The sequence below is a fragment of the Hesperophylax consimilis genome, chromosome 17 (genome assembly GCF_061612785.1).
Source record: "Hesperophylax consimilis isolate HC1 chromosome 17, BYU_Hcon_1.0, whole genome shotgun sequence".
In the NCBI taxonomy this organism is placed as follows: Eukaryota; Metazoa; Arthropoda; class Insecta; order Trichoptera; family Limnephilidae; genus Hesperophylax; species Hesperophylax consimilis.
Genome location: NC_142852.1, coordinates 15,115,708 through 15,138,861, shown reverse-complemented (window position 1 = coordinate 15,138,861; position 23,154 = coordinate 15,115,708). Strand labels below are relative to the sequence as shown.

Here is a 23,154-nt window from a genome sequence, read left to right as displayed (position 1 = left end):
CGTATTAGGACATCGCAATAACAAATTCGTGTTTTACTGATAATTTATTAGGAAACCTGTCAAATTATTCGTTTTCAACAAGAATACGAATAATTTGAAGAGATTTTTTAATAAATTAGCAATATGTTAATATCAGTCTATTTTCTCGGTGATCTCGTGAATTCATAATCTCAAAACTTTACCCCAAACTATTTATAAGGCCCGAGTAATGCCTGGTACACGTCAGTTAGTAAGCAATTTAAAAAAAATGTAGGTAAGTTTTTTTATTAAAAGTTAACTCCGTTTTATAAACGTGACCATTTAGTAACACAGTATGTAACTTTGCAAGTTAGTATCAGAAAATGTAGGTAGGCTGTTGTTACAAAATCGGTTGGTATTTTTAATCGAAGCGGCAGTTCATATATCGGAGCTAAAGCTGTAACATTCGATTCGGTCATCAGTGAATTTTACAAGTAAATAATTTTTATTGTTAACTTGTGTTATTTTCGTAATATTCGTTTATCGTTTTTCGTGACTGAAGCGAAGCTAGCGGTCCATAGTGAAGTGCTGGTACCAACTCTGATGTGTGGCAGTGAGGCATAACTGGCAGATGAAGGATGAAAGTAGACTAATGCTGTTGAACTGCGATCTTTAAGGCGTGCGTGTGGTAAAACCATGTAATTTTTTTGAGATTCATAAACAATGCAAGGCATAGTTAGAGCGGACACTCGAAGAAAGGAGTTAAGGAAAATGTATGACGTGAAAGTGCGTGATGGAAAAAGTCGGAAACGTCAGAGGAAAACATTGCACGAACAAGTAATCAAAAAAAATTGGTTACCTTTTCGAATTAATACTTATAATTTTCCTTTTCTTTTTTTCAAGACATCTATTACAAAATGTACCGTCGTCAAACATAACAACATTTCTATTGTTTGTGATGTGTGTTATTTCTGCGTGAAATTATTCACGTTCAATGAATTCAAAATTAGCTTTAAATGTTATTTTCAGTGCTATTTTCGTAACTTGCCTACCGTAATTTATTATTTTAACGGAAAATTATTTTTATATTGTCCTTTTCAAAATTTAATATATTATCACGTGATTTTTCACGGATCTACGCTAGTAGGTAATATCTCATGCTTTCTATTTTAATATCACATTCTATTATAATATCTCATGATTTCTATTCTGAAATTACTATTATAATATCACCGCTTTCTACTCTAATATCACATAATTTCTATTCTAATATCACATGCTTTATATTCTTATATATCATGATTTCTATTCTAATAACACATGATTTCTATTCTAATATCACATGCTTTATATTCTTATAAATCATGATTTCTATTCTAATAACACATGATTTTTATTCTAATATCACATGCTTTATATTCTAATATCACATAATTTCTATTCTAATATCAGATTATTTCTATTCTAATATCAGATATTTTCTTTTCTATTATATAATATCTTAACTTTTCTTAAATTTTCTTATTATTTCTTAACCTCATAAGTTTTTTTCAATTTTCTTAACTTTCATACAATTTTCTTCACCTCCCTTCACATTTCTTCACTCCTCTTCAATGTTCTGTTTTGTCATGGAACCGAATGAATCAACCCGGGCTAAATCCTCCATTCAATTTCATACTCCTGATTTTTTCTCAGCAGCAGTTAATATCTTAACATAACTGGACGATACGATGGATACAGCATACATTCTGTGCCTGCTCCTACTGCTGGCGGCAGTCGCAGATGCGGGTCACAGCAGGACCAGGAGGAGAAAGGTTGGATCCAACAAGCTGGAGCAGGTGTTTGCGTGGAAACAGGTGGAGTTCGAGAACGGAGGTCTTGCAGGTATAGTTTTAATTTTATTCCTTCATGATTTTAAATAATTTCGTTTCTATGGTAAATTTTGCACATGATGAAAGTATAAAGCGATGATGTCACACTTTCCAAAGTCCTCCTCACTAGGGAGAAGTATTCTGAGGCGGTCTGTAGTGGTTTTTATATGTTAGTCATCTTGATAATGTTTGCAAGTTCATTATCACTTAGTTCTCTCAGTCATGTTTTTATTTGAGTTTTATAATTTCATTTTTGTTTTATTTTATCTGATATGGTAGAGGATTACATATTTTTTTTAAATTTGCTCTTACAAAAATATGCCATATATTTCTTATTTTTGAAGTTGTCCTAAAAACATACCATTTTAGAAAAAAACACATTTAAAATAAAATATGAAAAAGAAAAATACAGACATATTTCGATTTGAAGCGTTTTTAATTTCGAGAGAATTCAACATTTAGAAAAAAAAATCATTTCGGAAATTGGTCAAATAAGCAGTAACAATAATTACGCGTCCTTCAGGTTTATATTGCTCTATTGCTTGTTACAACATCAATAAAAAAGCACCATGATATTTGATGACACTTGCAAAAATTATGGCATCTTCATATTCGTATTGGGAGGCGGGTTCGGGTACCGCCGCCCCGAGAACAGTTTATTGGATAACCTCTGGAATAGGTTACCCCGAATGGTTCGCTACGTTTGGTGATTCAGCAGGGGTGCTTGGGTTGCGTATGCTCTACCCACCAGGTAGGTGGCGTGTCAGAACAGGAGAGGTTTAGAGAGAACCTTTCACACTGTCACCTCTTCAACTAACCTTTTTGCTTAAAAAGGGTGCCAATTGATTTGTTAACAATGTATTGTCAAACAGACGGACTGGCCTCCTTTGCACAGAATCAAGTAGGTCTCTCATTTTTTGTGGGGCTCCAGTTCAGAGGTGGCTCCCAAATTCTACTGCAGGGCGTATTTGAGATTTGCTTATCAGCTAGTTGCTATTAAAGAATTTGCTAGCACTATACAAGACGTCCATTTTCTTGGAAAATTAATTCTATCAATGCATTTAAAAAATATATATTTACTCAGCTGATTTCGTATATATTTTTTTCTAGACGATTTATTTATAGTAAACAAGCATCGTTCATAAATATTTACACATCTTCGTACGAAATAAAATTGTAGGCCAAAAATAACCATCTAAAATTACATTGAACAATAATTATTATTTGTTGAAAATATTTATATGACGGTCCGTCCTCTCTACCTACCCATGCAGACGGTGTGATACTAAGTTAGTTAGTTAGTAACCTTTTAAGGCAATGCTTAATGCCAAATCACTATTTTGATTAATCTTTATAACGATGTGTACATTATGAATACTAAAAAATATGCTTTAGATAAATTGAAAGTTTTCCTATCGCTTCGCTTGAGTAGAATACAAATACAAAATTAAATTACTCAATTAAAAATATATTAAATATACATTTTTGGCTTGTAGCTTCCTTTTAATGATCTGAAACCCATTATATTTAGACAGGCACCTGATGTAAACGTAACCTTGTTGCTAACTATTAATTATCCATTTCAATAAAGGTCAACTTCGTGTAATGCAGTTTTGACCTCGAAATGCCACGAATTATAATTAATGAAAAGTCATTTGTTAAACTCACGATAATGTTCCAAAGTTCACCATTTAAGGCGATGCACTACGTCGTGTAATATTTTAAATTGAGCCGCTATCAATAACAACCCTTACGTAGATGGCGATAAGGTTTAAATTCCCGCTTTACACCATCCGCCTGTTTTGATTTATGCAAGAAAAAAACATGGCCAAAAAGTGCCCTTTATTTTATTTTGTGGATGTTCAGGCATAAATATTTAATTTTTTTTCGATAATTTTATAAATAACTTAATTTACCACATTATACAATAAAATCATAATCGAAAATGGGTTCGTAAGTAGGAGATTTTGAACTTTAAAGAAGTTTTCATAGGCCTTATACATAATTTTTTTTCTGGGCTTATAATAAGACTTATCTAAAAAATACTCGATTTTTTCAAAGGCCAAGATGTATTCTACTCGCAGTATTTAATTAAAGCATCTGAAACATTTCTAGGCGACCAAATTTTCAAACCAAAAACACATGATTTTGCTTTACTACGTATGGCATCGCCTTAATGATGTTACGTACCCGGTGTTACTCAGGGTTATGTCATGTACTATGTATATATTAAAAATAAACTAAAGGTACATCAAGTATCATTTCACACAATGATATATATGAGATGTACCACCATAATAAAGCTAGGTTTGTGTGTAGAGGGGGTTGTGTTAATGTGTTCGTTATTTCTATATTTTTTTTATGTTAAAGTATTCAGTTTACATTTTCAGTGTGTTTTTTACAATGATATTTTAAATCCCTTTTGTGATTTATATTTCTAATACTTATGGTAATATATTGAATATCTTAACTCCAAGATATTTATAATTGAATTGCCCAATGGGCGTCGGCAGGGGGGACAAATTGGTGAACAAAAAAAATATAGGAAAAAAGACATTTATTTATTATTTTTTTGGTAAACTAATGTTTAAGACAAGATTTTTTATGCATAACACAAAGGGTAACAATTATTTTATAAGCAATAATTATTAGCCTGAAACACTCATCCACATTGAAAAATCCAACAGGACGTCCCGTTGGCGTCATGTATCTTTTATCAGGAGATTTTTCAATGTGGATGAGTGTTTCAGGCTAGTAATTATTGCTTATAAAATAAAGACATTTATAACTTTAATTTATTTATTTATTATTAATACCCCAAAATAGGCAAATTCCCGTAATATGCTGGTAAGATAAATAAGAAAATAATATAAAACTGACGTTGTTACAAATCTGCTATTTTTCTCTAATGTATGTGACAATTTTATTGCCAGATACGGATGTAACGCGCCGTTTCAGTCAGGGAACGATTTCTAAATATGCATATATCTTTGAATTTAGATTTTGTTTTCATAAATTAAGTAGTGAAAATCTTGGAAGTGTAAATTAACCAACTTCTCGACATCCGTTCGAGCTGAAACTCGCCAGATACACTCGTTGTCGACGACAAAGCATTCTATCAATTGGTGGCAATTACGTACACACACGCATATACGCATTTTTTCGAAATCGGATGACATTATATCAGTTAATATAATATGAAATAATTGTCGGTCCTATAAGATCGGGATTTGGCGAAGTTACTTGATAGGAAGGTTCAATTCTAAGACATTATATAAACATTGTTTTAGTTTTAAAATATGTGTATCGTAGAAAAAAAAACTTTGTTATCATTTGAAACGTATTTTAAAATATTCAGAATGTTTTTGAAAAATGTTTGTTATTATAACATTTTGTTTCAATTTTGCAGGACAAAATGCAGCTGTATTCGACGTGCCAATGGGAATCGAGAGATGGAACGATAAACTATTTCTTGGCTTCCCCAGGAGAAGAACAGGTATAACGACTCTTTAATATAGCTTAAATTTTAATTTAACGACTCTTAAAACACTGCTGGCACTTATAAAAATAAATTTTGAAGTTTTAGCGATATTGGTCGACTATTTTTCGAGCTTTTCGAGTACAGCTTACTGTCCCTCTGTAAACAAATATCCTCTTTTTTATCAAGCCTTATCTAAAATTGCTTACACTCCACTCAACATCTCATCTCTTCTGAGTCTGAATTTGACTCCAATATTCCATATAATTTTGAAATTTGTCTGAATTTAAACTAAATTCATATATAAATTCACTTTACTTCTCTCTATAATTAGAAATTATGTCCTAGAACACCTGGAGAAGCAGTAGACTTAAAATTCGAAAATTAAAATTAAAAGTAGAGGACAGGATAGACATACCTGGTCAGTTATTGTATAGATTTTGCTCTGCAGGTAAATGACAATGAAATTCAGTCATCTGTGCATTAAACAGCTGGATTCATCTGAATTATGTTGTTTGAGAAAAGAGGGCACCACTATTCCTGTTTGGTCGATTTACGACTAAAAGATATAAATATTTTTGTCACAAGAAAGTGACAGTTTTTGAATTACAATATGTTAATTCAAATTTTATTCAAAATTCTACTCTCTTCTGAGCTTGTCGTGGCAGATCATTATTTTATGGTGTAAATGCAAGTTTTATTGTACTGATTGCCGTCCGTTGCCGAATTTGGAGATTAACCTTGAGGTTAAGGAATTGCTGCCAATCTCAATGCGAGTGATATATTCGGTGAGTTCTATGTTTTATGTGTTTGGTGGCTGGATGATAATTTGTTGCGCTGCCTGCTGAGTGAATTTTTGTAATCAACTTTTTTTTCACAGGGAATCAATTATTCCCTGATGGTCTATGTGGCTTACAATCTAGATCATCACCAATACCCTTGAAGGGTGCAAACCAGAAACTTTTGAAAAAACAGGATTTCCACAGTGTCATTCAATAAAGCGTCGTGTATTGCCTTTTCTTGTTGACATATTGCCCTGCATTAAGGGTGATTTCGCTCAGCTAGTTATCTTACGACCCCAATAAAATAGTCAATAATGTAGGCTTAATCACAAATACAAAAAAAACAAATTGTTGCACATACGATCTCCAGATACTTCAGTTTCGATTATACATGAAATAATAGGTATCCCAGAACTTTACATGTGTTCATCAAAACATTTAACAGTCTTGCAAATGCTATAAAATTGAAATGGTTAATGAATCCGTTTGTTTGGGAGTGACTGTTGATTGCCATTTTAAATGGGACATTCAAATAAACAATTGTGGGTACATCATATAAACTAAAGTGTTTTGTTCCTGTAAATATTAAAAAAATCATTACTCGCAGAATCAACTCTACGATATGGAATAACCACTTGGGCACATTATTGCAAAACTAATTTAAATTACCTACAATCAATTAAAAATTCTATGGTTAAATTACTACAGTTTTCCAATAAAATGTGTTATTTGGGATAGCCCGCTATTTTGGTAGATGTTACTTTTGAAGCTGTCATTTTTTGACATTTGACAAGTAGAAACTACGCCATTAATAAAAATGGAACAATACGCGCTTCAACAATGCATTGAAATTATTGAAATTCACTTGAGTAATTCAAATGCAAATCATCTTTAGTGATGAGGCCCATTTCCACCTCGGTGACTTCGTCAACAAGCAAAATTGTCGCATCTAGGACTCGGAAAACACAATAATTATTGTTGAAAAGCCTCTTTATCCTCAACGTCTGACTGTTTGGTGCGGTTTATGGTCTGGCGGAGTCATTGGACCTTACTTTTTAGAAAATGAGGCTGGAGCAACAGTTACGGTGAATTAATTGCGCTATTGAGAGATGATTAATGATTTTTTATGACCGGAATTGGATGGTATTAATCTGGACAACGTTCTCTTTCAACAAAACGGCGCTAAGTGCCACACAAGCAACGAAACCATTGATCTTTTACGATTGAATATCAAAATAACACCTCTTATTGGAAAATCCTGTAGTTTCAGAGAAGTAACATTTATTGTTGTATCGAAAAATATCTTGCCTGTGCAGGCCTTACTTTGGGACAAACTATTGATTCAGCATAAATCTGACTCTGAATATAAAAAGAAATTAGAACATGATCATAACACTATATTCACAAAGACATATTTACATTGTAATTGAACTTGTACATTCTGTTTTTATTAAACATTGTTTCAGGTGTACCTGCTACTTTAAACTTTGTTAGTCTCTCTGAAGTCATCGACAAGTCTCCCGTTGTAAGACCTTACCCTGACCAGCAGACAAACGACCTCAACTCCACCAGCCCAATAGTCAGCGTTTCCAGACCGAGAGTGGACTCCTGCGATAGACTGTGGCTGATGGATACTGGAGTGGTGGCTATCAATGGTAATTATGTCCATGGTATTTTGGAGTGCAGTCAAAAAAAAATGGAGAGCGCTGCAACCGTATAAATGATTTTTAAACAGCAGCATTAAGATGGTTAGGAGAAATACGGTAACTTTAATATAAGGACTGTGTGAATATTTTACACTTCAATTAATTTTAAAACATTTCGATCTAAATAATACAAGCAACAATCCATCAAAAATCACGGGATATTATAATTCCAGATATGAAAAGTCAATTAAAATAATGTTCTATTAAAATATTACATTATAGGTAGGTACCGACTTTATTGTTTTTCACAGAATCAGTTCTAATTTTGAAAATGATACTTAAATTAAAAGCAAATTTGAGTTCAATGAATGTGAAAAACTTCACGCAGTAGTCATACTAGCTGATGTGCACCTGGCGTTGCTCGGGATTGTGAACGGTTTTGAGCAAAGTTTTGAGTGCTGAAATCTGGTATACATTCCTGAAAACTGGCCCATTTTTAAGAAAAATTTAAATTGAAAAAGTTTACCCTTTTCAAGTATTTGTTTTACTTAATCAGGCGATGTCTTTCCCGGGCGTTTGACTTCTCCTACAATTCACTTACACGTCATACATTATCCCCTTTTTTCGTTCGATTCCCTCCGTTAAGCTCAGGAGCTTAAAACCCTCGTGAAAAATTGAAAAAAAATCATCATTAATGCTTGTATTTTGTTTTGTTTCAGGCGTTGCAAACCAAGTGAAGCCTCCTCAAATTGTGATTATCGACCTACATACTGACAAGATAATCAAAAGGCATGAACTGAAGAACATTCGAGACGCTTCAGGTAAGTGGTGAAGACAAAAAAAAAATAGTGGACCTTAGAGTGAACCTTGAGGCATGCCAAAAAACCAAAAACTTGGCATATTGTAAGATTTTTCATGGAGGGTTTCTAAATCTGAGCGGTTTTTTTAAACTTGTTTAGGTTGTGGAAAATGAAAACATTTAACTTTGAATAACATCAAAGCTGAAGACATAAATAATGGTCCAAGGAGTCTCTTGAGGTATAACGAAAAAAAGCTCGGTGGATGGAAAAATTGTGAACAGGAGGATTCTAAATCCACTCGGTTCTTTCAAAATGTTTGTTTTGTGAACAATACAGATATCCTAATTTTTTAATGTATTGATCGCTGAAGAGATACACTGAGAAACGTGTGTTATGGGAATGTCGGTGTGCTTAAATTGATCATATTTCGAGTGAAATCGATCAAAAATTTTCAAATATCGAAAATCTTCCTTGATATGATGATATAGTTAGTCTGTCTGGGACCTAAGAGTTGAAAGGACTTATGTAAGTTGGCAACATCAGTTTTCTTTCAAATAGGAATAGACCACGCTCCACGTAAATAATGAAAATAGAAGTAGACCCAAGAGCGTCCCTTGAGACATTCCAAAAAACGAAAAATTGGCGGGTTGACCGATTCTGCATTGTAGGGGAAGATTAAAAAAATGCCTGACCAGAAATGATTTGATATTTTAAAGTCCAAAAGAATTATTGTATTTGAATTTTTCAGGTATTATGCCGTGTTGAGCTTCGTCCTCCTTTATACAACGTTTCAGATAACTTTGCACTGACCATCATCAGGACCAATGTAGAAAATGTTAACTACATAAGACACGGCTTAATACACCAAAAATTAATCACGATAATAAGTAGTTAACTAACTAACTAACTAACCATCACGTTTTACCGAAGGGGTAAGCAGAGAAAATGGACCGCCGAGCAATTCATCTTGGCAAAAACTCCTCGCTTCTTTTACATTCATACCTTGGCACAATCTTATTTATCCTAAATAATTATAAGCAATAATTAGTTATCCGTAATACTAATACAAATTGAAAATATCTCCCGAGTAAAAATAAATGCCGCCAACGTGAATTGAACCCGTGCCTTCTGATGTCCGGTCAGGTGCTCTGTATCCACTGAGCTATGTCGGTTTATTTCCAACCCGCCAAATGATTCAATATGTACTAGTACCTCAATCAACACTTACTGCTTAATATATTTTTTTCACCTGTAAACAACCAACTTTATTTTTGTGGGAAAGGCTTTTTTAGTGCAAAATTTTTCACTAGATGGCGTCGAGACATATGATATCTTCATTTATTGGTGAAATATTTTTGACTTGTCAAATATTATTATTTTTTTATAATGTTAAACTAACGTTTATAAGACAAAGGGTTTATGCATAGCATAAAGGATATAATTCTTACGTTTTATAAATTTTAAAATAGGTATTGCAGCAATTATGTTGAACTATTTACACTCTGAATATGCTCAAATTGTCAGACAGAGAATTTTCAGTGACTTGGTATTTCTATATAAATTTCTAAATGATTTAGTTGATAGTCCGGTATTGCTAGAATTGATAAGCTTCCGGATTCCACAGCGTAATACTAGAGGTCAGGATTTATTTCAGTGGAGAAATTCTGGGACTAACAACCATATATTATATTACTCTTTGCCCAGAATACTAATGGAGGGAAACAATTATACTAAGTCAGTGGACATCTTTAATTTATGTTTAAACAAATATAAAATGTTGTTAATGAAGCAATTCAGTTATGTACAATAAATAATGTACATTTCATAATATTCATATGTAAAAGCCCCGAAAAAGGGAGTTAATTAATAAATAAATGCATGATTACTGTTTGTTTTATTGCAGGTATGGTTAGTACGACTGTTGATATCCCTGGCGGTGACTGCGCCAACGCGTTTGCGTACATTCCCGACCTAAGCAACAACCGCGTTACGGTCTACAGCCTAAAAGCGGACGCTGATTGGAGAGTGCGTCACAATCTGTTCCACATGGACCCGGAAGAGGGGGAATTCGATCTCAACGGTAAGACAACATTCATCATTATCTTTTTCCCTATATCCTATTTGGGTATAGGGTCCATCTCTTTAACAATGTGCCTTCAGGCTTCCCTGACATGTCCTACTTTAGCGTTCCCAGCCTCTTCCCGCACAGTCTTTGGAGTAACTTTCCCCATTTTTTCCTGATAACTGGACATCTTCTTTCTGAAATCACATCTAGTATTTTATGCGATAGTCCGTCTTCTATATTAAATGAATGAAGAGCCGGCTCTATGTGGGCGCAATTGGAGCAGTTTGCTCCGGGTGCCAAATTGCCAAGAGCTGATAATACCTAACTCCCAACAGTCTCAACACATCGCCCTTGAAATTATTTTTCATAAAAACAGCGCTACACAAAAATACAAATCTAGGCGTTTTCTGGTTTTGACAATGGGCGCCAAAATTTTGCTTTTGCTTAGGACTGGCCTTGAATGCGTGTCGATTCGTCTCGTTTCGTGAAGAGCAACAGGGTTTCAATTCTGAGCATATCTTGTTAAACTACAAGATCATCGGGAACGTTGTTATGATCTTGCACTCATTCCTTACTTTACTGAACCTTGACAGTCCCAAATTTTTTTGTGTGAGAATCGTACAAGAATCTCACTGGACGGGGCCAGTGGAACCATGGAAGCTGTAGAATGAGCGAGGAGGAAGAGAAGGACAAAACAAAGTGGGTGTCGACCGTCGACCCAATGACCAATTAATGATAAGACGTGGTTGTCGAATCTCTGACATGCATAAAGGATTAAATATGGGTTTCTTCCATTTCAGGACTCAAGTTCCAGTGGGACGACGGTGTGTTCAGTATTGCCCTGGGTCAGGAGCAAGAAGACGGCTTCAGAAACGTGTTCTTCCACGCCATGGCCAGCTTCAGCGAGAGGGTCGTCTCTAGCGCCGTGTTAAGGAACCGAACCTTGGCCACCAGAACGTACCATGAAGACGACTTTAAGGTAACCTAACTAATAATTTATTGCTGAAAATATGAAAATAAAAATCTGAGATTTTTGTCACATGTTTTATTTCAAGGGATATTGCATTGTTTTCAATAAGGATTTTTTTTAAATATTATCAATGTCACATTCAAACTTAAATACCAGTATTTTTTTTTAAGTTTGTTTAAATAAATATTCTTTATTCTTCATTAAGGAATTTCAGTATTTATTTTATCAATCAACCGTCTTAATAAATGAAGGGTATGTATTTAATATCATAATTTAATACTAAATTATTTTTTATCATTAGAATTTGTGATTCTAACGGTGAAATTGGGGCTCACACGGTATTATCCTTATACCCACGTAGCTCACGGGTTAAAACGTTGCTGCAGTTTAAGGTGTACTTGCCAGCGGGGTTAAACCATCGCTCTAACGTAAAAATGAAATGAGTTTCTTCTCATTCATTTTTACAAAAACGTTAATTTTGGCAGTAGGTGATTTTAGTCGCCGTCGCGCTGTCATTTGAGTTGGGTTGTAAGCGAATATCTTTAACCCTTTCCTTACCAGAGTTCTTCTGGAGGAACACGAAGGAAAAAAAATTATTTCTCTTGATTTTACGAACCAAATAGCCCCTTTTTTTGCATATCGCTTGAGAAGGAAATTGGTTATAAGAAATAGAACAAATGTTGTACTGGAAACACATAATATTACTGTTATTTCTAATTAAAAACGCGTGTTTTGCAGCTTTTAACGGTTTGACATTTCTCGGATTTCAACATTATTTTAAAGGTAAGATATCGCATATTTCTGTTGAAAATAATTATTATATTGTATATACATGTCTAATCTGATATGTAAATATGATTTCCATTCAAAAACATTGGTTTTTCATTTGGTTTTCGGTAATAACATTCATGTTCCTGAGCTGGCACTTTGGTCGTTCGTGGATGTTTTTCATAGAAATCTTTCTTTGGCCTTTAATATTGTTGAACTTGTTTTTATTTGATTCTTTCAAGATATATTAAATTATTTTATTATTTTCCGGTAGACATAACTTATTTTATTAATGTTTATAGATGGAGCATCGTGGTTTGACACATGAGGAGATCACCGTGATGCTGGAAGGAGATATTTCCGACGTGGAGTTGGAGTTGGAAGATGAAGATGAAGAGGGCTGGTCAGTTGAATATTTCTAGTATGCTACAGAGGAAACCAGTGTGGAGGCATTGAGCCAAGCTCTTGGAATGGATGTGGAAGTCCATGTAAGTACTTTTGTCATTATTTCTTATTGTTATATTACAGCTATTATTGCGTTTGATGTTTATTTAAGTATGAACAAATTTGGGTTTTAAATGAAACCATAAAGTATATATTTTTAATTATAGACTTTGGAAGAGAGGTAGCAGCCAGTGGAAGACGAGCAAGAGTCCTGCACCGTGCCGCAAGGACAGCCCAGTGAAGCCTCAGCTTCCCATGGACGGAGAACCGATCTACGGTGGATCAAGAAAGATGTCGATCATGTAAACTCCTACTGTGATGTTACTTTCTCAAAACCACCACTGGATATGTCTGCTCTACAATATTTTTTATGTTTCATAGATGAAAATATTATAAAAAATATTGTTGAGCAGACAAATTTGTATTCAGTTCAAGAAAATAGCACCAGCGTCAACACCACATCATGATGGGTATCCTTAAGTATCCGGCATTCCACCTTTACTGGGCCAATGATACGAGGCTCTCTCTCATCTTTAATGTCATGCCGAGAAATCGTTTCACTAAGTTACGCTGGTGTCTTCATTTAAATGACAATAGCTCGTTGATTCTAAGAGGACAAGAGGGTTACGACAAATTATTTAAAATAAGGCCGATTGTAAATGCCCTCCTTGAAAATATGGCCAATATCGAACCTGAGAAATTCAATTCTGTAGACGAGCTCATGATACCGTTCAAAGGGAGAAGTAATTTGAAACAATATATTAAAAACAAGCCACACAAGTGGGGCATCAAAGTCTTTTCCCGAGCGGGAGCCAGTGGGCTCGTCTATAATTTTGAAATTTACACGGGGCACGAATGTCGGTGTGTGTCTCCAAAAAGAAAGAAATTGTTTTGTTTTATTTCACCACTAATATTTTTTGTTCTATTTGTTTTTCTTACGTTTATTTAGGGTAATAGTCCGTTTTTTAAAAAAAAATATATATTTTGATTTTTTCTTTTTTACTTAAATTATTTTAGCATAATATTAAATTGCAATTTAATATGCTTGGCTTTATAGATTAATATAATTGATTTTTGTGTATTTATTTTCTATTTTAACAATTAAAAACACTTTAAAATTATGTATGCTCCATGTACTACCCGTTCTTTGACTTACACCCCCTAAGCCCCAATGTTCTTCCTCAGGAACATGAAATATTTCGAAAACCGTATGGAAAAATTTTTTTGTTTTTTTTTGTAAAAATATTGAAAAAAATCACAGAACTCAATAATGTAGACAAACATTTTTTTCGTTGGCTGGAAAAAGTCTGGTATTGAAAGGGTTAATATTTATTTATTTATTCAAAAAACAGTTTTTAACAAAAAAAACATACTATGCACATCTCACTAGGGCATTCCTGTATCAATATGTGCAGCTTTACAATTACATCATTTAAAAAAATACATGTTTGTAAACTTAATATAATAATAACATTAAATTTAAACCCAAAAAAGAAAAGTTAATAAACCTTCTAAAATGTCAGGAGATAATGCTAATTATTATTCGCTCCGATGTCTAAAATATACAAACGTTACAATGCAATTTATAGATGTTCCAGGAAGTTTTTACCCAAAAATGGTAGATGCAATCTCTGACATATTAATTAAAATAAAAATTAATTAATATTAACATGTCTTATAATAATTGTGTATATTGATGGACACTTATGGTGATACACCATCGATAAAACTAAATTCTCAACCACAAAAATCATCTCAGAACCTCATATCATACATATACAAAATACAAAACTACACAATATTAAACTGTGTGGCAACATTTCCCGTTTATTTGAAAAGTACGCAATGTAACAGAAATAGATGTACAGAGATGTTAAGTTATTATATTGTAGATACAAACGTAACAGTAGAGTGTCACGGAGTATATTTGACGTCAGATTTTGTTCGCTCAATCATAGGAGCGTTTGTAGAGCATGGCTTATAAATCACTTTTCAAGAACGATTTATTAATTCTGAGAGTAAAAATTTAGAATCATATATGTTTATTCAGAATCGGTGTTTTTTGGTCTACGTGAACCCAATTTTCAGAAGTCAAAATATTTTTCAATCGACTTCCTTATTGCTCTAGTGTTTGGGCGTGTTACGATATGTACAGTCTGTTACTTTTTACTCAACTTCCTCATTGCTGTAGTGTTTGGGCGTGTAACGATATTTACAGTCTGTTACATTTGCTTAACTTCCTTATTGCTCTAGAGTTTGGGTGTGTTACGATTTACAGGCCGTTACTTTTTTTGAGTAGGTTTTGAGTATTTCCACTTTGGGTTAGATGTGATGTTTCCGGTTACTTTATCTGAGTGCGATGTGATATTTCCAATACCAGCGTTACTTTGTGATGATAAGTTTGAGTCCGATGTGTAATTTAAGGATGTTACTTTGTTCTAGTGATGTTTCCAGTCTGTTCATTTGTTCTACTGTTATTTTCAGACTATCGGCACGCGCGGTCCCAACTCCCAGACCAACATTCACGCCGTGGACCAGGAGTCAGGCATTATGTTCTCCACGCAGCCTGGCACCAGCTCTTTACATTGCTGGAGAACAGACGCACCGTTGGACATGAGCCACATAGGGACTGTAGCTCAAGATGATGAGCTACTGTTCTATCCATCAGGTAAGGCAACAACTAAACGCACGATCCCTGAAAGTGTACTGAGTTTTCGTTTTTTTTGCATACCTCAAGGAACACTCTTAGGACCACTTCTATTTTACATTTTCATTAATTACACTAAAAAGTTACATGGATAAAAGTGTGACCAATAGGTAATGAAAATAATCATCTGTTCATAAAAAAATTCGAAATTTTATCAATTTTTACAAATCAGGATGAATAAACAGAAACATTTTTTTGGGGGGTTGAACAAAACCATGCTTGATTCTAACTTACTTTCAAAGGGTTAGACTAGAAAAATATCATTACATACTTTTATTATTTAAGCACTTTAATAATATCACAAAAGATTCCACAATCTCGTCGTTACTTGATGACTGACTTGATTCACAATGATTTGTTCTTGTTTACATGTTTATGCGCCATCGGCTGTCTCCTTAATTTCTTATCAAATTATAGCTTATATTAAACGCTTCGATATTGCTAATGTCTTTCTCGGGATCTCGACTTATTCTACCATTCATTACTGTATACCACAATGTTACTGTTAAAAAACTACATTACATCGAATTTAATTCGTCTCCGTATCTCATACAAGTGCAGAGATATTGCGTTAAGTATTCCTCAGGCGTCTCCGACTTATTCTACCATTAAAACCACTCTCAAATCACTCTTGGCACTAATAAGAACAAACTTTGAAATTTTCAGCAATATCGGTCAACTACTTTTGGAGTTTCGCGAGCACCATTATAATAGTACCCATGAGTCAATTTGTCGATGATAAGAAAATGACAATCAGCGTAAAGGAGATAAATGCGAAAACAGATCTGCAACACAGACAGTTTTCTAAGCTACAAGCGACATAGCTTATCTGCCGTGTGCAGAGATCACTCAACATATATCGCACAAATTTTCTCCCGTCTTATTTTCAAAAGGCTATTTAAGACCGATTTCTAGAAAAGGTAATGGAGCAACATTTTTGATATTTAAATAGTTTAAATAAATATATTTTTGTCAACAGATATGAAAGTGGACAGAGAGGGAAATGTTTGGGTCATCTCCAACAAGTTTCCAGTGTTCCTGTACTCAGTTCTAGACGCTGGCAAAGACAACTTCAGGGTTTTCAGGTAACTTCAACACAAGATTATTTTAATCATATTTTAATAAATACTCGAGCATTTTTGGCATATAATAGCAAAATTGAAAAAAATAAAAAAATCGTGCAATTTTTTTTTTTTTAACCACTAACCAAGTTATTTTTGGGATGCTGTGAGGAAGCTCTTTTTTTAAGAAAAGGAAGGAGAGAAAGTTCTGGGAAGGTAAAGTGTGTCAGGGTTGGGTAGGAATCTAGGGATCAGTGTGTCTAGTAGTGATGGACATATGAATATATCTTTCTCACTGTGGGGCAAGACGATGGGTCGAGAGACCAGTTGAGAGGTCAAAGGGTTTCCCCAAACCAGCCTCTCCCGATCTGGCACGTCACGCAGCTGGTGGGCAGGCGCATCATGAACACACGCGATAAACCCGGGCACCCCTGCTATATCACCAAACGTAACGAACCACTCGGGGTGACTTACGGCAAAGGTGTTGGTTAACCAATAAACGGTTCCTGGGGCGATTATATACAAACCCTCCTCGAAAATTGTAAATAATGTCGCTCTTGTCATAATGTGACAAATTTATAGAAATATATGAAAATATGTGAAAACCGGCTAAGTCTAGATGGATTCATTCAGTTCTAACTGATGTCGATGGTATGGAGCCAGTGGAACTATAGTGCCATTACTATATAGTATCATTCATAGTGCCATTTAGCCTCACAATGTGTGTTGTGAGGCTAAAGGTAGTGGGGAGAGGTGAAGAAGTACCTGGCGATTCAAGCCAAAGCCGTTTTAAGCAATGTTTTATTTATTAAAAATAATAACAATTATTTTTATAAGCAAAAATTATTAGCCTGAAACACTCATCCACATTGAAAAATCTCCTGATACAAGATACATGATGCCAACGGGACTTGAACCCGTGCCCTTTCGATTTCCGGTCCACAGCTCTGACCACTGAGCTATGGCGGCTTATCTCTTATCTCTGCCTTTCTCATATAAAATAAAGTTGGTTGTTTTCAGGTGAAAAAATGTAATAAGCAGTAATTTTTGAATGAAACACTAGTATATATTGAATTATTTCGCGGATAAGAGATTAGCCGCCATAGCTCAGTGGTCAGAGCTGTCGACCGGAAATCGAAAGGACACGGGTTCAAGTCCCGTCGGCGTCATGTATCTTTTATCGGGAGATTTTTCAATTTGGACGAGTGTTTTAGGCTAATAATTATTGCTTATAAAAATAATTGTTACCCTGTGTGCTATGCATAAAAAATCTTGTCTTAATCATTAGTTTACCAAAAAAATAATAAGTTATAATGTATTATTCCCAGTGAGTTCACAAAACTCATTTCGGGAAAGATAACATTATATTAAGGACAAGACATAGATATATTAAAATAAATAAAAGCAGAAGTTATTTTGGAGTTATAAAGAAAGAATGTCTCAGTCATTAATAAAACTGTTGAGGAAATAGCTTTTGCCAATGTTTTTTTGTTCGTTGCCGGAAGTTTAAGTTTAAGTTGTAAGGAGTTAATTCCAAATTAAGTTGTGGAAGTAGATGACGATAAGTTTATTTGACTTGGTGATCGTGTTTTGTGTTGGTGTATGTCGGAATTAAAGACTGGTTTAGTGTTGGTGTGTGAGGAGTGTTGAATTATTTGTAAAATGGCAGTTGCGATGTTATACTTTGGCAGGATCGTAAAAGGAAGTATTTGTGTCTGTGAGTATCTTTGATATGTATATCCCATGGCAGATTATATATATTACGTACGGCTCTATTTTGAATAACTTGTATTTCGGAACTTGTTTTTTGTAATGGTGCCCCAGATACTAACTAGATAACTCAGGTGGGAGTGGATCATAGCATAATATGATTCTGATTCGTGGTTTTTCACGAAAACGAATCGAAACGTTTCCTCAAATGGCTTTAGCCGCATTTGGTGACCAGATCTGAATAGCCAGGTACTTTCCCACATTCCTCCTTTCCCATTTATTTCCTCTCCCACTACCTTCAGCCTCACAGCATACCCCAATCGGGAATGCCATGGTCTCACTGGCTTTAGACGCTTGGGAGAAGTTGGGACTCTTATGCGATAGGTACTAACTACACAGGTTTTAAATTAATTTAGAATTTATGTAAAGAAATAGTGTCCACTAATTCTACTTTGTTTTAGAGTGGAAGATATACCCTCAGTATTGCCCTGTTGAAAAACCATCAATCAGAATCAAAATGTTGCCTGCAATAGCTTTAACCATATTTAGAGATATGAATAGTCGGACACTGCATAACCATCCACAAGATGTCACACTCCCACTTGGGCAGTTGGGACTTTATTAATTATTATAAATAATTGATGTATTTCTGTTCCAGAGTTCCAATCGAAGAGGCCATTAAGGGAACAGTTTGTTCACAATAAATCATAAATAAAATATATTTAAAACAATTACATTTCAAATAGTAAATAAATTTTAATTTCGCTATACAATAGTAATTATTTTTTGTGTAAATAATGAAATATTATAAAAATATATATACAGGGTGTATCGGCACGTACCCGACAAACTTTAACCAGCTATTCCTTAGCACATTTGGAGTAAAAAATGTTATGGGCACTTTGCTGTCCGGTAACATTTTTTTTAAATAAAAAATTATCATTCATATTTTCACCACATGTCACCACTGTTTTATCCTTTGTCACAGTTTTAAAACCCATCTGGCAATATTTTATTCGAGTTTCGTTGAATAATATACGTATTACGTACGTACCTACATTAGCGCGCTTTTACAATCACAACGAAATGGCATGGCACCATTTGTCTCATTTTTAACTATTATTATTTAGTGTGTATGAAAGAGCGAAGACGCTTTTTGACACACTTGCTAATAACAGCTGTTGAACACGAGAAACAACGCCAATGACAGTGACGGAGTGTGGATTTTTTTATATTTTTTTGTTTTTAATTGAAAAAAAATGTTACCGGATAGCAAAGTGCCCATAACATTTTTTACTCCAAATGTGCTAAGGAAAAGCTGGTTAAAGTTTGTCGGGTACGTGCCGATACACCCTGTATATTGTGCCACCTCACAAGAGAGTTATATTGCCACCCGGTTGAGCAGCGCTGTAAAGAGGGTTAAGGTAAGGGATATAGGAAGCGACGTCTTAATGCGGGTCTTGAAGAGGAAATATAGATGCCAGCAGTTCGTTTCTCATGCGAGTTGACTCACACAAAAATTTTTTACAGAGGATCAATGCTGCTAGCTCCTTCGAGCAGGCTCCATTAAAATACCCGAAGAACAGACTCAGCATGCCCATTTTATATATTTATTATGGGTTTTAACAGATGGTCTCACTTACGTGAGAACTATCCAGTTACAAAAACTCAGTTAAGTTACAGACAAAAATCTAAAAATTACATACATACAGGTAAAAATGCAATTAAATACAGGTTACGTATAATTTAAAAAACAAACAAATAATAATATAAAATTATACATAAGTTCAGTAAAATGACAAATAATACTAGGAGAGTTACAGTGATACATAATATATCCAAACATATTATTTAGCAGCAGCAGAATTTTTTTTTTGAAACTGTATATACAGGATTTTCCAATAAGAGGTGTTATTTTGATATTCAATCGTAAAAGATCAATGGTTTCGTTGCTTGTGTGGCACGTAGCGCCGTTTTGTTGGAAGAAAACGTTGTGCAGATCAATACCATCCGATTCCGGCCATAAAAAATCATTAATCATCTCTCAATAGCGCAATCCATTCACCGTAACTGTTGCTCCAGCCTCATTTTTGAAAAAGTAAGGTCCAATGACTCCGTCGGACCATAAACCGCACCAAAAGTCACACGTTGAAGGTAAAAAGGCTTTTCAACAATAACTCTTGGGTTTTCCGAGCCCCAGATGGAACAATTTTGCTTGTTGACGAAGTCACCGAGGTGGAAATGGGCCTCATCACTTAAGATGATTCGCATTTGATTCACTCAAGTGAATTTTTATAATTTCAATGCATTGTTGAAGCGTGTATCGTTCAATTTTTATTAATGGCGTAGTTTCTACTCGTCAAATGTCAAAAAATGACAGCTTTAAAAGTAACATCTACCGAAATAACGGGCTATTCAAAATAACACCTCTTATTGGAAAATCCTGTATTACCGACGAAAATATCTACTTCAGCTTCTTCAATTTTATTGTACAGTCGACACATTTGGGTCAGAGGGCTAAAATAGGCGATATTATTTTTGAATATATTCAGGTGAAAAAATGCTATGGTGTCTTAAACAATGGGAATTCTGGACATTTATTTCAATATTGCTAAGACATAATGAGGTATCAAGATGGCCGTGGATAATTTTATGTAAACATATTAGGTCAGTCAATTGCCTTCTTATTTAAAGTGTATTAATCTTAAAGTATTCACGATGTGCGTCGTATGATCTAAGATGGTCATGTAGTCCACATTTGAAAGATAATAGTATAAGCATTTTTTCAACTGATTCTATAATGTTTTCATACTTGCAATAATGTGGATTCCAAATAGTGCTTCCATATTCAAGTTTACTTTTAATTAAGGCATAGTAAAGGGTTAGGATTGATAAGGGATCTTTGAAAGGTTTACTAATGCTGTGAAATAAATCCCATCATTTTAAGTGATCTGGACTTAATGTCATAAATGTGTAAATCAAATATGAATCAAGAGTGATTCCTAGATCTCTTATAGAAAGCACTTGTTTAAGAATTATCTTATTAATGAAATAGGAAAAATTCTTTATAACCTTATTTCGAGTTTTCAAGTTTAAAATGTAACATTTTTCAAAATTTAAGTGCATATCATTGACAGTACACCAGTTATTTAGTGTATCGAGATCCTTTTGAAGCAGTAGATGATCGGTTATAGACTTAATTTTAAGAAATATTTAAGATCATCGGTGAAAAAAGCATAATCACAGTTTGATTTCGAGCGAAGGTCATTTATGAATATAAGAAAAAGCAGGGGGCCAAGATTTGACCCCTGTGGTACTCCACAAGTTACAAATGCAGGGGATGATTTGTATCCGTTAAAAAGCACTTTTTGTGTTCTATTATATAAATATGATTTCATCCAGCGCAACAAGTCTCCATGTATTCCTATTTGTTCTAGTTTCTTTAGTAAGATGGAATGGTCAACTTTATCAAAATCTGTTTGGAAATCATTATAAATTGCGTCTACTTGTAATCTTTCATTAAAAGAATTACACACATAATTACAAAATTCCAGAAGATTTGAGTTGATAGATCTATGAGGAACAAACCCATGTTGCCTAGGCAGAGAAGTGCAGAGAATAGGCTTAAAATTTGAAAAAATAATTTTGTTTATCAACGATTCAAAAACCTTGGCAAAACATGACAGTATACTAATTGGTCTGTAGTTTTTTTATCAAAGATTGGTCACCTGATTTGAAAACTGATACCACATGTGCATCTTTCCACAAGTAGGGAAAAGTTCCCGTAGTTTATTTATTTTATTTATTTATTTATTTATTAGATACAAATAATTACACACATATTAAGGAAGCTTTGGCTGTCCAACTAGGAAATTTTCCCGTTTTAGGACAGCCAAATTGCCTGGTTTAGTTAACATTTGTACACGCTGCTGTTATGAATTATATTTCCATACTTTAAATTAATAGTTACGCTAGTAATATAGTCTATATACATATATATTTATCAAAGTCATCAAAACAAAAACTTTTTCAGACATATTTGTACACCCGAATATTAGTTTTTTTTATGAAAACACCTAATAAATTTTATCAAGGTACATGTAATAATATGCAATTAAGGAACACTGTATCAGGGTACATGATAACATATTGGATTAATTCAATTTATAGTTACAATATAAGAAAAATATTAGGTGGGTTTCTTCATTTGATCGCTGTTACTGTGCTGTGTATTAATTTACATAATAAAGGTACATATAATATAATATACATAATCAAGAAAAATATAATCAAGGTACATGAAAACATATTGTATAAACATTATCAATCACAATAATTATCAATCGCATTGTATAAATCAAATGCATGGTAGGATTTTTTTATTTAACTGCCAATAACAATGAATAAATGTGAGTACAGAACATTTTTGTTTATCTGTTGGTCATCATAAGTTCGCTTTCGACTCTTCCTAAGTCTAGAAGCCAATAATAAACTAATTTACGCAGAATGCTTATGCTTTTCGATTTCCATAAATCGGGTAAGAGGTTGAATAATTTTGGACCAAGGTAATAGAATTGTCTTTGGGCAAAGGATGTCATAGTAGTAGGTGGAACAACTGGATTCCTCCTTGAATGTCTAGTGTCGTGATAATGATCAATGGAAGGGTAGTGGTGACGTTGTTTTTGAGTGTGTAATATAATTTTTTTATGTATAGTTGCCTTACATCAAGAACTCGTATATCTTCGAATAATACATCACTGGGGTACCTAAATGGTTTTTTTATGATGACCCTTAATAGTGATTTCTGAGTTAAAGATGCATTTAAGATAATGAACAGCGGTAAACATAAAGAATCTGTACAGCAACTGACAAAGAATGGAGGAATTTTATCAGG

The 23,154-nt window shown here is 34.0% G+C and overlaps 1 protein-coding gene across 2 annotated transcripts; it reads left to right on the top strand.

The window, feature by feature from the left end:
• Window positions 1-336: 336 nt before the first annotated feature.
• Window positions 337-19,033, top strand: LOC149416077 (L-dopachrome tautomerase yellow-f2-like). Of its 2 annotated transcripts, none has more exons than XM_089642047.1 (10): window positions 337-452; window positions 1,654-1,842; window positions 5,239-5,325; window positions 7,556-7,744; window positions 8,455-8,556; window positions 10,439-10,615; window positions 11,401-11,579; window positions 15,267-15,450; window positions 16,469-16,574; window positions 18,919-19,033. In XM_089642047.1, the coding sequence occupies exons 2-10, from the start codon at window positions 1,689-1,691 to the stop codon at window positions 18,962-18,964; spliced, it is 1,224 nt and encodes a 407-aa protein (XP_089498173.1). In that variant the 5' UTR covers window positions 337-452; window positions 1,654-1,688; the 3' UTR covers window positions 18,965-19,033. The 2 variants fall into 2 exon arrangements, with proteins under 2 accessions (XP_089498173.1, XP_089498174.1); XM_089642048.1 differs by having other exon boundaries at window positions 376-452; window positions 1,657-1,842.
• The last annotated feature ends 4,121 nt before the right edge of the window (window positions 19,034-23,154 follow it).

Bases quoted from the DNA above. Each gene is read 5' to 3' on its own strand.
- LOC149416077 (XM_089642047.1), top strand. From the start codon at position 1,689: ATGGATACAGCATACATTCTGTGCCTGCTCCTACTGCTGGCGGCAGTC. The intron at 11,580-15,266 runs GTAACCTAACTA...TGTTATTTTCAG, and splicing joins ACCATGAAGACGACTTTAAG to ACTATCGGCACGCGCGGTCC. The intron at 15,451-16,468 runs GTAAGGCAACAA...TTTTGTCAACAG, and splicing joins GCTACTGTTCTATCCATCAG to ATATGAAAGTGGACAGAGAG.